The 14,432-nt window shown below is 40.0% G+C and overlaps 1 protein-coding gene across 3 annotated transcripts in view; it reads left to right on the top strand.

Annotated features, from left to right (window-relative positions):
- RAD50 (RAD50 double strand break repair protein) overlaps nt 1-14,432 on the top strand; it is a 104,593-nt gene that overhangs the window by 42,679 nt on the left and 47,482 nt on the right. For all 3 annotated transcript variants that reach the window (XM_066278396.1, XM_066278395.1, XM_066278393.1), the window contains 5 exons: nt 8,091-8,219; nt 8,427-8,592; nt 10,872-11,065; nt 11,850-12,056; nt 14,172-14,354. In XM_066278396.1, the coding sequence (XP_066134493.1) occupies nt 8,091-8,219; nt 8,427-8,592; nt 10,872-11,065; nt 11,850-12,056; nt 14,172-14,354 (879 nt within the window). The remainder of the gene's footprint in view (nt 1-8,090; nt 8,220-8,426; nt 8,593-10,871; nt 11,066-11,849; nt 12,057-14,171; nt 14,355-14,432) is intronic.

The raw sequence follows: 14,432 nt of genomic DNA, 5'->3' as shown, positions 1-14,432 counted from the left end.
ACCTATAAATACTGGTATAGATCTTCGAACTATAAACTAGAAAACTTTGGTTTTGTTTCTGTCTCAATGTCCATTGATATTATACTTTATTCTCTCTCTCTCTCTCTTTTTAAAGATTTTATTGATTTTACAGAGAAAGGAGGAGAGGTGAAATTAGAAGTAGTTGCTTCAGCCTGACCAGGTGGTGGCGCAGTGGATAGAGTGTCGGACTGGGATGCGGAAGGACCCAAGGGCGCTGGCTCCAGCAGGGGGTTACTTGGTCTGCTGAAGGCCCATGGTCAAGGCACATATGAGAAAGCAATCAATGAACAACTAAGGTGTTGCAATGCGCAACAAAAAACTAATGATTGATGCTTCTCATCTCTCCGTTCCTGTCTGTCCCTGTCTATCCCTCACTCTGACTTTCTCTGTCTCTGTAAATAAATAAATAAATAAATAAATAAATAAAATAAATTAAAAAAAAAAGTAGTTCCTTCACTATAGCTGTTCATTGGTTGCTTATTTTATGTTTCTTGACTGGGCAAGCCTAGGGTTTTGAACCGGCAACCTCAGAGCTCCAGGGTGGTGCTCTATCCATCACTGCGTCACTACAGGCCAGGCAATTCCCATTGATATTAATGCATTATTTAGTAAATACTTAGATTGTTCTGTGCATAGCACTATGCCAGGTGCTCTTGGGAATGAGGAAGCCAAGACTTGGGCCTTGCTTTTAAAGAATTTAAAATCTAGTTGGAAAAACAAGAAAACTCAAAAGATTGATTATAAAGAAGTAAATTGAAGGCTACATCAATGATATAGTTTGGAACATAGGTTCTCTAGAAGCTAAAAGATAGCGACTGTGCCTGACCAGGTGATGACGCAGTGGATAGAGCGTTGGACTGGGATGCTGAAGACCCAGGTTCGAAACCCAGAGGTCACCAGCTTGAGCGCGGGCTCATCTGGTTTGAGCAAAGCTCACCAGCTTGGACCCAAGGTTGCAGGCTCGAGCAAGGGGTTACTCAGTCTGCTGTAGCCCCACAGTCAAGGCACATATGAGAAAGCAATCAATGAACAACTAAGGTGTCACAACAAAAAACTGATGATTAATGCTTCTCATCTCTCTCCGTTCCTGTGTCTGACTCTCTGTCTCTGTAAAAAAAAAAAAAAATAGTGACTGCAACATAAATGAGAAAAACATAAATTGGACTTCATCAAAATAAGAAAAAGTTCTGTTTTGCAAACTATACCATCAAGAAAGCAAAAAGACAACCCACAAAATGGGAGGAAATATTTGCAAGTCATGTATCTGATAAGGGACTTGTATCTGGACCATGAAAATAACAGGTATAACTCAATAACAAAAATTGAATAACAATTTGACAGTGGACAAAGGATCTGAGTAGTTCTCCAGGGTAGATATATATGTGTCCTATGAGCATGTGAAAAAATACTTGACATTCATCAGGAAAATGCAAATCAAAGCCACAATGAGATGCCACTTCATACCCACTAGAATGAGTATAAATAAAAAAAAAAATGTGTGGGTGAGGATGTAGAAAGATTGGAGCCTCATACATGCCAGTGGGAATGTAAAATGGTGCAGTTACTTTGGAAAATAGTTCAGCAAGTTCCTCAAGATGTTAGGCATAGAGGTACCATATGATCTAGCAATTTTACTCTGAAGTATCTTATACCCACAAGAAATTAAAACATACATCTGCACAAAAATTTGTATTGGAATGTTTGTAGCAGCATTATTTATAATGGCCCAAAATGAAAATATCTCATGTCTATTAATAACTGATCAATAAAATGTGGAATATCCATATATTGGGTTATTAGTTAGCCATAAAAAGGAATGAATTTCTGAACATGCAAAACCTCAAAAACATGCTAAGTGAAAGAAGTGAATAATCAAAGACCACATATGATATGACTCCATTTATTTGAAATATCCAGAATTGGCAAGTCAATAAAAACAGATAACAGCTTAGTGATTGCCTAGGGTAGGGTAGAGAAGAATGAATAGTGACTTCTAGTGTGAGAGCATTTCTGTTTAGAAACTGAAAATGTCTTAAAATTACATTATGGTGATGGTTGTACAACTTTGTGAATACACTGAAAAGCATTGAACTGCCCACTTTAAAAAGGATGAATTGTGTGGTGTGTGAGTTATATCTCAATGGTGCTTTAAAAAAAAAAATGATGGCCTTGAATAGAAATCTGTCATAGGGCCTTCAGGGAGGAAGCATGGCTGAGCTGGGCCTTAAAGAAGGGGGGGGGGGGTAGTCTGACCAGGCACAGTAGATAGAGCGTCGGGCTGGGACGTGGAGGACCCAGATTCGAGACCCCGAGGTTGCCAGCCTGAGCTCAGGCTCATCGGGTTTGAGCAAGGCTCACCAGCTTGAGCCTAAGGTCGGTGGCTGGAGCAAGGGGTCACTGGTCTGCTGTAGCCTCCAGGTCAAGGCACATATGACAAATCAATCAATGAACAACTAAGGAACTGCTATGAAGAATTGATGCTTCTCATCTCTATCCCTTTCTATCTGTCCCTATCTGTCCCTCTCTCTGACTCTCTCTATCTCTGCCACAAAAAAAAAAAAAAAGGAAAAAGTAAATCAAGAGATTGGTCGACATTTTATGTTTGTATTTATTTTGTGTTTTTAAGGTAATATATGCTCATAATGAAAAACTTACAGAATATTAATTGAAATAAGAGATGTTCTTCCCACTCTTTGACTTCCCAGATCCATCTAACCAATAGAGCTTTTTTGCATGTAATACATGTGTGCATTCACATGTATATATGTATTTATATATATTTACACACATAAAGCTTATCAAGACAGGATTGTGTGAGGTAGAGCTTGGACTAAGTAAATCAGTATAAAGGGAGTGAGAGAATTGTGGTCAGATTATAAAGAACTTATGGGTTTAGAATTTAGTTCAGTAGATAAAAGAATGAAAAAGTATGCTGTATCTCAGGGTGAGTTGTCTTAATAGCTATGTGTAGGCACTGTAATAATTACCAAGAGATTGGAACATACTTTGTTTTCTTCAGGAGTAGCCTGGTTGGAAAGATGACAAGCACACTAAGTCAGAAAAAGATAAACACTGTAAGAGCTCTGAGGTGGCTAGGGAGGATTTTATGGGACTGAATTTGGTGTATGATTTTTAAAACCATGAATGGGTAGGTAATTAGAGACATAGGGACAGTGAAATGCAAGCTGTCTTTGAATACTGTCAAGGAAATTCATATACAGTAGTTGAAGTGGAGCATTTGTATGTCAAGATAGGGCTCTGATAATACCTGCTATTGATTAAGTGGTGCCGAAATTCTAAGGCTGTAAGCAGACATCAAGGAGTTAGTACATTTCTTTAATTTGACTAGTTCTCCAAAGGTTTAATCTTATTCTCTGTACCCTCAGAGCCTAGTTCAGTGCCAGGCATGTTGCAGATAGGTCAGTAAATATTAAACAGATAATTTCCAAAGTTCTTTTTTAGCTCTGATACATGAGGATTCTCTTCATAGAACTCAACATAAAGTTTGGGTCAAATTACCTTCCCAGCAGCTATCCAGGGCAAGCTTCATTTCACTACTGCACTATAACTTGTGCTTTGCCATTTTTATAGACTCCCTCCATCTGCAGGAACTCTCTCATAAACTATTTTTATACCACCCCATCTTATCCTGACTTTGGCCCATTTAGCCCTCTTTTCATTTCTTGTCTTCAATGCAGACTGCTTGAGAAATATGTTTCCAAGTTCAAAAACACCCTCTAGCCCTCTTATTTATTTTTTCACACACAAGTTCATGGTCATTGTGTACGTAATAGCCAAACTGTCCCATTCATTGGTCTCATTTTACACTAATGCCTTTGGTTTAAACACTGTGCACTTTAATTTTTGTTGTATACCAATTTGTCTTAGCTCCTTTTATTATGTTGTGTGCTCTGGGGATAGAGCCAAAACACAAGTGTCAAAAAATGAATCACAGCCTGACCCGGCGGTTGTGCAGTGGTTAGAGCATTGGGCTAGGATGCAGAGGACCCAGATTCAAAACCCTGAGGTCACAGGCTTAAGCACTGAGATCACAGGCTTAAGTGCAGGCACATCCGGCTTGAGCGTGGGCTCACCAGCTTGAGCATGGGGTTGTTGGCTTGAGCGTGGGGTCATAGACATGACCTCATGGTTGCTGGCTTGAGCCCAAAGGTTGCTGGCTTGAAGCCCAAGGTCGCTGGCTTGAGCCCAAGGTCACTGGCTTGAGCAAGGGGTCACTCGGTCTGCTGTAACCCCCTGGTCAAGGCACATATGAGAAAGCAATCAATGAACAACTAAGGAGCTGCAACGAAGAATTGATGCTTCTTTTTTTTTTCTTTTTTTTTTTCTTTTTTTCTGAAGCTGGAAACAGGGAGAGACAGTCAGACAGACTCCCGCATGCGCCCAACCGGGATCCACCCAGCACGCCCACCAGGGGGCGATGCTCTGCCCATCCTGGGCGTCGCCATGTTGCGACCAGAGCCACTCTAGCGCCTGAGGCAGAGGCCACAGAGCCATCCCCAGCGCCCAGGCCATCCTTGCTCCAATGGAGCCTTGGCTGCGGGAGGGGAAGAGAGAGACAGAGAGGAAAGCGCAGTAGAGGGGTGGAGAAGCAAATGGACGCCTCTCCTGTGTGCCCTGGCCGGGAATCGAACCCGGGTCCTCCGCACGCTAGGCCGGAGTTGATGCTTCTTATCTCCCGTCCTGTCTGTCTGTCCCTCTGTCTCTGTGTCATACACACAAAAAAAAAGAATCCACAGGATCTGGTGACTGGCTGGATTTTAAAAATGAAGCAGTTAGAGATGTCACAAAAGATCCAAGCCCAGATCATGTTAATGCCACCAAGAGGCAGTGAAAACACTGATAGAGAGAAGCCAAACAGTTTCTGAGAAGTAGAGTACCATAGCTGAGGTGTTAATACACACATACTTTGGAGATAGTGTAGGTTTGGTTCCAGACCACCACATTAAAGCAAGCTGTAATTTTTTTGCTGGTGGAGAATCTTTCAATTCTGCGAAGCACAATAAAACAAGGTCTGCCTATAGTCAGTACTTTGAAGGATCAATCTATTCTCTTTGTTAGACTGTTCAAAAGGTATTTTCTGAACACAGAATTTTTTTCATAAGTGACGTCTATGGTCCCATTCATTTAGGGCCAACTGTATGTCAGTCATTGCTATTAATGTAAGCTCCACATTAATCCTATCAGGTTTGTAGGCAAGAAAACTAAGTAACAGGTTCACATTGGAAGGAAGGAGTAAACCTAGGATTTTAGTCCAGGCCTGCTGATTTCTAAGCCCATAATTATTACTTTTTTTAAGTGAGAGGAAGGGAGATAGCGAGACAGACTCTCACATGGCCGTGATGGTGATCCACCAGGCAGCCTTTATCTGGGACCAATGCTCAAATCACCCAAGCCTCCCTCAGCGCCTGAGGCTGACGCTCAGACCAACTAAGCTATCCTCAGCACCAGGGGCGACGGTCGAGCCAGTCAAGCCACTGACTGTGAAAGGGGAAGAGAGAGAGAGTAAAGGGGGTGGGGGAGAAGCAGATGGTCTTTTCTCCTGTGTACCCTGACTGAGAATCAAACCCAGGATATCCATACACTAGGCCTTTGAGGCACTGGCCAGTGCCAAGCCCATACTTTTTAAAGTCAGATTTATTGAAGTATAATTTACATATTAGTACATTCTACCCTTTTAAAAGTGTATAGGTCAATCAGTTTAGGAAAATGCATGTGGTATCATAGTCACCACTATAATCAAGATACAGAGCATTTCCATTTCCCCCAAAAGTTCTTTCAAGTCTTTTTGTAGTCAGTCCCCTCCCTCCACTCCCAGGCCTTGGTAACCACTGATTTGTTTTCTGTCATAGTTTTGTCTTTTCCAGAACGTCACATAAATGGAATCATATTTGGCTTCTTAGCATGTTGCTTTTTACTTAATCTCTGTTATTGCACATATGGGTAATCATTTCCTTTTATTGCTGAGGGTATTCCACTGTATGGATATATAATAGTACAGTATGTTCTTCTGTTCCCTGGTTGATGGACATTAGGTTGCTTCTAGCTCTTAGCTATTACCAGTGCGACTGTTTTAAATTTTTGTGTACAGATCTTTGTTTAAAGTATGTTTCTTGGGTGACTTCCTAGGAGTGGGGTTACTAGGTAATATGGTAAGTGTATGTTTAACCTTATGAGCTGCCACTTTTTCAAAATGGCTGTGCCACTTCATGGTCCTAACCAATAACGTTTAAGATTAGAGTTGCTTTACATCCTTGTCAGCCCTTGATATTGTTAGTCTTTTTTTTAATTGTGGTTTTAATTTTCAATTTCCTAATATCTGTGGATATTGAACATCCTTTTTATGTGTTTATTTGCCATCTGAATATTGTCTTTAGTAAAGTGTCTTCATTTTTTTGCCTATTTTTTGTCTTCCTATGAACTGAATATTGAGTTCTTCATATATTGATACAAGTCCTTAGCAGATTTGTATTTTGCAAATATTTTATTTACTGCTTTTCACAGGGAAAGAGTTTTTAGTTTTGATGAAGTTCAGTGTATCATCTTTTTCTTTTATAGTTTATACTTTTTGTTTTCTATCTAGGCAATCTTTGTCTGACTCAAGATCACAAAGATTTTCTTCTGTGTTTTCTTGAAGTTTTATACTGTAGTTTAAGTTCTTACACTTAAATATATGCTCCATTTAAAGTTAATTTTTAAATATGGTACAAAATAGGGTTGAGGTTTACATTTTGCATACATATGTCCAGTTTTAGCACACAGACCCTGCAATCATATCCATGATACAACCCTGCCTTCCAGGAAAAGTTGGTAGCTTTATACAAATGTGTTGCTACAAATCAGTAGCAGTACTGAGCACGTGTAGTCACATAAAGATGAAAGAGAATTATAGCAGCACCTAGTACAATATCTGCAATTTGGTGGGCATTCAGTCAATGATAGCTATAACTGTAATCATAAAATTACTTTTTAATAATCTTATTTTATTCAACTAACATACTGAATACCCATTACATGTCCTGGTGTTGTATTAGTGAACAAAGTAAACAAAGTTTCTACTTTTGTGGTGATTACGTGTTACTCATTAATATACAAATCACAAAATAATGATATTAATATAATTTTTTAAAATGACATTAAAGTTGGGAATGCATTTTGGTGCAGCTTTGAAAGCTTCCAGTTAATAACTAAGCACTCTAGTAATGTGTTAGTTTAAATATTAGGTTCTACAATGTCTTGGAAGAGGAATCAGTCAGCCTTGGAAATGTAGTGGCCACAGTATACCACTATCCCCAGCATCACCCAGGGAGAGACTAATCTGAGCCAGGTCACACATACTCCTAGGGGATGAAGCAGCCAGCTCTCCCAGGAAGCAGGCCACTGAGATCATTTATCACATTTCACTTGTTCAAAGTCTTCTGTGCTTGAGCAAACTTTGAATTAAAATATTGTCTTCCATGTAAATTTGCCTACACACTCAGAACACATGGATGACTTACCATGAGTCTCTAGCCCACTCAGTTGTTACTTATTTTTTTAATTGAGAGGAGGGGAGATAGACTCCTGCATCTGCCCTGACTGGGATCTAGAGGGAGGGAAGAGAAGCAAATAATCACTTCTCATGTGTGCCATGACTGGGGATCAAACCCGGGACGTCTGTATGCTGGGCTGATGCTCTATCCACGGAGTCAATAGGCCAGGGCCTAATTTTTTAAATAAATTAAATAGCTAGCCTTTTGAAGATTAAATTCTTAAAATGTGATACTTCACATATTGTGACTCTAAATACCCAGCTAATAAATGATTGTGGGAGGTGTTGAAGACAGGGCATGGGCTTTGGAGTTAGATTTGGAGTTTAGTCCTGCTCTTCTCTGAGGAGGTGGGCAAGTGACTTCAGGTCTCTGTTTCTCTATACCCCCTTTATGGTGTTATTAGCATTAAATGAGATCACTTTTACCAAGTGCCTGGCTCCAGCACATCTTATTACTTGTCATTCATATATAGTGTGAACTATAGAGGATTTTATTTATGTAGAGTGTCTTTATTTTCAGAATCGTCTAAGAGAAATTGAACAAAATCTCTCTAAAGTAATGAAACTTGACAATGAAATTAAAGCCTTGGAAAGCCGAAAGAAGCAAATGGAGAAAGATAATAGTGAACTGGAACAGAAAATGGAAAAGGTTTGTGGTGGTAGAATTTATTCTATTTCAAAATTCTGAGATTATTGTAGTAAACCTCATTTTGAAAGAAAACCACATTGTGTTGTCTGTCTTCCATGTATATGTTAAGTGGAAAGATATTGAATAAACTTTGGTGCATATTTTGTACCTCAGAATGATATCTTCTTATACTTAATCATTAAAGCTTTTTATTTTGGTTCTGCATAGGTTTTTCAAGGGACTGATGAGCAACTAAATGATTTATATCATAATCACCAGAGAACAGTAAGGGAGAAAGAAAGGAGATTGGTAGACTGTCAGCGTGAACTAGAAAAATTAAATAAAGAATCTAGGCTTCTCAATCAAGAAAAATCAGAGCTACTTGTTGAACAAGGTAGGACAAAGTGTTTACTTGGTCTTTCTTATTGTAATGTTATGCTTTTTCTGTGTGCATGATGAATCTCCAGGAAATTATACTAAGTGGAAAAAGCAGTTACAAAATATTATATACAGCGTATTTTCATTTATGTAACATTTTTGAAATGCCAAAATTTTAGAAATGGAAGACAGGTTAGTGGTTGCTAGGTTTACTGAGTAGGAGGAGGGGCAAGAAAAAGGTTAGTGTGGTTATGGTTATAAAAGCAGCCAGAGGGCCTGGCCTGTGATGGCACAGTGGATAGAGCATAGACCTGGAACTCTGTGGTCACCGTTTGGAAACCCTGGGCTTGCCCGGTCAAGGCTCATACCACAAGCAAGCAATGAACAACTAAAGTGAAGCAACTTTGAGCTGATATTTCTCACTCCCCCTACTCTTCTCTGTAAAATCAATAAATAAAGTATTTAAAAAAATAAAGCAACAAGAGGGATTCTTTTGGTATTGGAACTGTTCGGTATCTTGACTGTTGTAGTAGATACATGAGCCAATGCAAATAATTATATAAAACTAAAATACACACAAATGGGTACAAGTAAAACTGGGGAAATCTGAGTAAGATTGATGGCTTATATCAGTGTCTGTATCTGGTTGTCATTATATTACACATGTCCTCGAATAACTGTTTTGTTATAATGTTTTTGAGATGTGTAGGAACCTAACTTTTGTCTATATCAAGTAGTCTGTGGTAAATTTTGTTTCATTATAGGTCATTTCACTTAAAGTTGCAGAATCCTTCCACTACTTAAAGTAGGGCTTACTTGATAGTTTTGCAAAATGTTACTTAAAACAATATAATTCTGACATTGGGTGTGCATTTTTCCACACCAAGCAATTCTTCAATTCTTGGCAACTGGATGTCCTATAATTTAATTCAGTTCTGATACTGTCTGGAATTAGCACAGACCCCACAGATTAAGGGCTCAGTCCCATGAGACTGCTTCCCACTTCTAATGCCAGTTGCAAGGTTAAGGTTCAGGTTGTCTGTCACCTGTATTTCTGACCAACTGGCTATAAGCCGGACGTTTCCACAATCCCTTCCTTAGGTTCAGTAATTTGCAATAACAGCTCACAGAACTCAGGGAAACACTCTTACCAGTTTATTATAAAGAGAAACAGTCAAATGGAAGAGATGCATAGAGCAAGGTATGGGGAAAGGCCATGGCACTCTCCCAGCACCTCCATGTGTTTACCGACCTGGAAATTTTGAGCCCCATTGTTTAGGGCAGGGGTCTCAAACTCGCGGCCCGCCAAACAATTTTGTGTGGCCCGCAGACTAATCCACGAAGTTCAAAATATTTTGGATAAAATTAAGTAAACCTGTGGATTAGTCTGCGGGCCGCACAAAATTGTTCGGCAGGCCACATGCGGCCCGTGGGCCGCGAGTTTGAGACCCCTGGTTTAGGGGTTTTGTGGAAGTTCCATTATGTAAACATGATTGATTAATCATTGGCCATCTGTGATTGAACTGAATTTCAGCTTCTCCCCAGAGTTGGGGAGGAGGTACTGAAAATTCCTACTCTCTAATCATATATTTGGTTCCTCTGATGACCAGCTGCCATCCTCATCAGAACAAACTCAGGTGTGGTTGACAGGGACTTATAATGAATAACAAAAGATACTCCCCTCACCTGACCAGGCACTGGCACAGTGGATAGAGCGTTGGACTGGGGTGCTGTGGATCCTGGTTTGAAACACTGAGGTCGCTGGCTTGAACATGGGCTCATCTGGTTTGAGCAAGGCTTACCAGCTTGAGCCCAAGGTTGCTGGCTTGAGCAAGGAGTCACTCGGTCTGCTGTAGCCCCCCGGTCAAGGCACATAGGAGAAAGCAATCAATGAACAACAAAGGTGCCGCAACGAAGAATTGATGCTTCTCATCTCTCTCCCTTCCTGTCTGTCTGTCCCTATCTGTTCCTCTCTCTGTCTCTGTCACACAAAAAAAGACAAAAAACAACTGAACAAAGGAATAAATACTGGTACATTTAAAAAAAGAAAGAAAGAAAAAGTCCCCTCGCCTCTATCAGTCAGAAATTCTGAGAGTTTTAGGAACTCTGTGCCAGGAACCAGGGACAAAGACCAAATATGTATTTCTTATTATATTATAATATCACAGTTACCATTTGGAGAAACTGGACAAAGAAGGTAAGAGATTTTGCTGTATTATTTTTTACATCTGCGTGAGAACATACAGTTACCTCAATTTTTAAAAAATAAGCTGAAAAAAATATGGTTTTTTAAAGGTCGTCTACAGCTACAAGCAGATCGCCATCAAGAAGATATCCGAGCTAGAGACTCGTTAATTCAGTCTTTGGCAACACAGTTAGAATTGGATGGCTTTGAGCGTGGACCGTTCAGTGAAAGACAGATTAAAAATTTTCACCAACTTGTGAAAGAGAGACTAGAAAAGGAAGCAGAAACTGCCAGCCAATTGATGGTAAATATTGTTACTTACTTTTGTTTGTGTCAGATTCTCTAATTCAATTGTTTTCATTTTTGGATAGACCTTATTTTGTCATATTTTTGTATTAGTGTTAGGATAGAATCTGCTACAAGGTAGAAGAAACCTTTATGAAAGCAAATTTTTTAACGTGTATAAGGCTAAAAATATAAAGAAAATGCAGAACATTTTTTATTTTTTATTTGATTTTAAGTAAAAAAATTTATTTTTTTAGTGAGAAGAGGGAAGGCAGAGAGGCAGACTCCTGTATGTACCCCCCAGGATCCACCCAACAAGCCCTCTAGGGGGCAGTACTCTGCCCATCTGGGGCTGTTGTTCTATTGCTTAGCTAACGAGCCATTTTTTTTTAGCCCCTGAGACAGAGGCCAGGAGCCATTCTCAGCGCCCGAGGCCAATCGAACCAATCAAGCTATGGCTGCAGGAGCCATAGCTACGGGAGGGGGAAAGGGAAAGGAGAGAGCGGAGAAGCAGATGATCGCTTCTCTTGTGTGCCCTGATCAGGAATTGAACCCAGACATCCATATGCCGTGCCAATGCTCTATCACTGAGCCAACTGGCCAGGGCCTATAAAATTTCTTTTTAAAGCTAACGGGTAAAGAAGAAGTTTGCTTAGAGTTAATTATTATCTCTGGGTAATAGCCATTCCATCTTTTTATACTTTTTAATATTTTCCTAGTGTACGTGCGTTACTTTTACAATGAAGAAACTGTTGTTTAATGAATTGTTTAGTGAAAAGATAGTCATTCTTACATGTCTTTAGAATGACTTTGCAGAAAAAGAAGCTCTGAAACAAAAACAGATAGATGAGATAAGGGATAAGAAAATTGGACTGGGAAGAATAATTGAGCTGAAATCAGAAATCCTGAGTAAGAAGCAGAATGAGCTGAAAAATGTGAAGTACGAATTACAGCAATTGGAAGGATCTTCAGACAGGATTCTTGAACTGGACCAGGACCTCAGAAAAACTGTAAGACATAATAATTTTAAGGTGTAACACATCTTGAATCTTGCATTTTGAAGTATTTTGTTTTTAATCTTAAAATTATAGCATGTTAATTAAAATATCAACCTTGTCTAACAATCTCATGTAAAACGAATTCATCTAAATATCTTAATCACTCAACTCTTTGTTTCTGCAACCTGGTGGATTAAAAATTAGAATCACTTAATGGCTCGCCTAGGAATTTTTTTGTGTGTGTGTGACAGAGACAGACAGGAAGGGAGAGAGATGAGAAGCATCAGTTATTTCTTGTGGCACCTTAGTTGTTCATTGATTACTTTCTCATTCTCATATGAGCCTTGACCGCGGGAGGGGGGGTTGCTACAGCAGACCGAGTGACCCCTTGCTCAAGCTAACGACCTTGGGCTCAAGCTGGTGAGTCTTACTCAAACCAGATGAACCTGCGCTCAAGCTGGCGACCTTGGGGTTTTGAACCTGGGTCCTCTGCATCCCAGTTCGACTCTGTGCCAGCGCCTGGTCAGGCTCACCTAGGAAACTTTTAAAAAATGCTTATACTTAGACCTTACTTCAGACCTTCCAAATCAAATCTCTAAGAGTAGAGCACAGAAACATGCATTCAAAACAACTAGGTTATTCTTTTGAGACCTGGGTTAAAAACCATTTACTTGCCCTGGCCGGTTGGCTCAGCGGTAGAGCGTCAGCCTAGCGTGCGGAGGACCCGGGTTCGATTCCCGGCCAGGGCACATAGGAGAGGCGCCCATTTGCTTCTCCACCCCTCCACCGCGCTTTCCTCTCTGTCTCTCTCTTCCCCTCCTGCAGCCAAGGCTCCGTTGGAGCAAAGATGGCCCGGGCGCTGGGGATGGCTTTGTGGCCTCTGCCTCAGGCGCTGGAGTGGCTCTGGTCCCAACATGGCGACGCCCAGGATGGGCAGAGCATCGCCCCCTGGTGGGCAGAGCGTCGCCCCTGGTGGGCGTGCCGGGTGGATCCCGGTCGGGCGCATGCGGGAGTCTGTCTGACTGTCTCTCCCTGTTTCCAGCTTCAGAAAAATGCGAAGAAAAAAAAACAAAAAAAAAAACCATTTACTTACGTTAAACGAAAACAAATATTTTTCTTCTAGGTTCTGTACACCATAGATTTAATAAGATTTTTGCCATGTTATCACTTTTTCTATGGTGGAAATTTTCTTAGCCCATCTATTCTTTTCATGAATTTCTAAATTTTCTTTCTTTCTAATCTCTTCTTTTATATCTCTACCCCCCAAATAAGCATCCAGAAACTTGGCAAATGTCCCTCTCAGATCCCATTTTGATAATTTTTTTTTTTAATCAAGTGAGAGGCAGGGAGACAGAGAGACAGACTCTCACATGTGTCTGACTGGGATGCACTCAGCAGTCCCTGTCTGGGGCTGATGTTCCATTGCTCACAACCAAGCTATTTTAGTGTCTAAGGCAAGGCGGTGGAGCCATCCTCATCACCTGGGGCCAACTTGCTCATTCGAGTAGGAGGAGAATAGAAAGGTGGGGGTGGAGAAGCAGATGGTCACTTCTCCTGTCTGCCCTGACCAGGAATCAAACCTGAAACTTCCACATACTGGGCTGACACTGTACCGCTGAGCCAACTGGCCAGAGTCACATTTTGATAATTTAAGTAAACATTCCATTTTACTCCCTAACTTAACATCTAGTGTATGTTTTGTCAGTTTGGCATTTTATCACAATATTGTCTTGTAACACGGTTGCATCGGTCAGGAACAGCATCACACTGTTTTTGTAGTTTCTACATGCCAGGCAACATAATAAGTTACATGAGTACTTGATGAATACAATACTTAAGTATTAACTGAAGAGTCATGAAACTACATACTTAGACACATTTCTTTTAATTTTTCACTAATTCTCAACTCTGTCCCCCCATTTGACCCTTCCAGATTTATTTACTAATTCTCTAGTATTATAACACAGTAAGGTAACTTCATAAGATTTTCCTTAAAAATCTTATTCCTTATGTTTTTTTTTCTCTGTTGGATAATAGCAAATAGGAGTGAGTAGTTGACTTCTAATACACTTTGTCATTATTTTAATACAAATTATATAAACGTGGTTTGTTTGAATTATTGATAAGGAACATGAACTAAGCAAGGCTGAGAAAAACTGCAATGTAGAAACTCTAAAAACAGAAGTAATAAGTCTTCAAAATGAGAAAGCAGACCTAGACAGGACCCTGCGTAAATTGGACCAGGAGATGGAGCAGTTAAACCACCATACAACAACACGCACCCAGATGGAGATGCTGACCAAAGACAAAGTATGGCCTTTCTTTTTGTTCTGAATATATTTTCTGGTATTTTAAATAATTTATCTCACATTTATAATTGACTATGAA

The sequence above is a fragment of the Saccopteryx bilineata genome, chromosome 4, assembly GCF_036850765.1.
Source record: "Saccopteryx bilineata isolate mSacBil1 chromosome 4, mSacBil1_pri_phased_curated, whole genome shotgun sequence".
Classification (NCBI taxonomy): domain Eukaryota; kingdom Metazoa; phylum Chordata; class Mammalia; order Chiroptera; family Emballonuridae; genus Saccopteryx; species Saccopteryx bilineata.
Note: the sequence above shows the minus strand (reverse complement) of the source record. Positions and strands in the feature narration are given on the sequence as shown.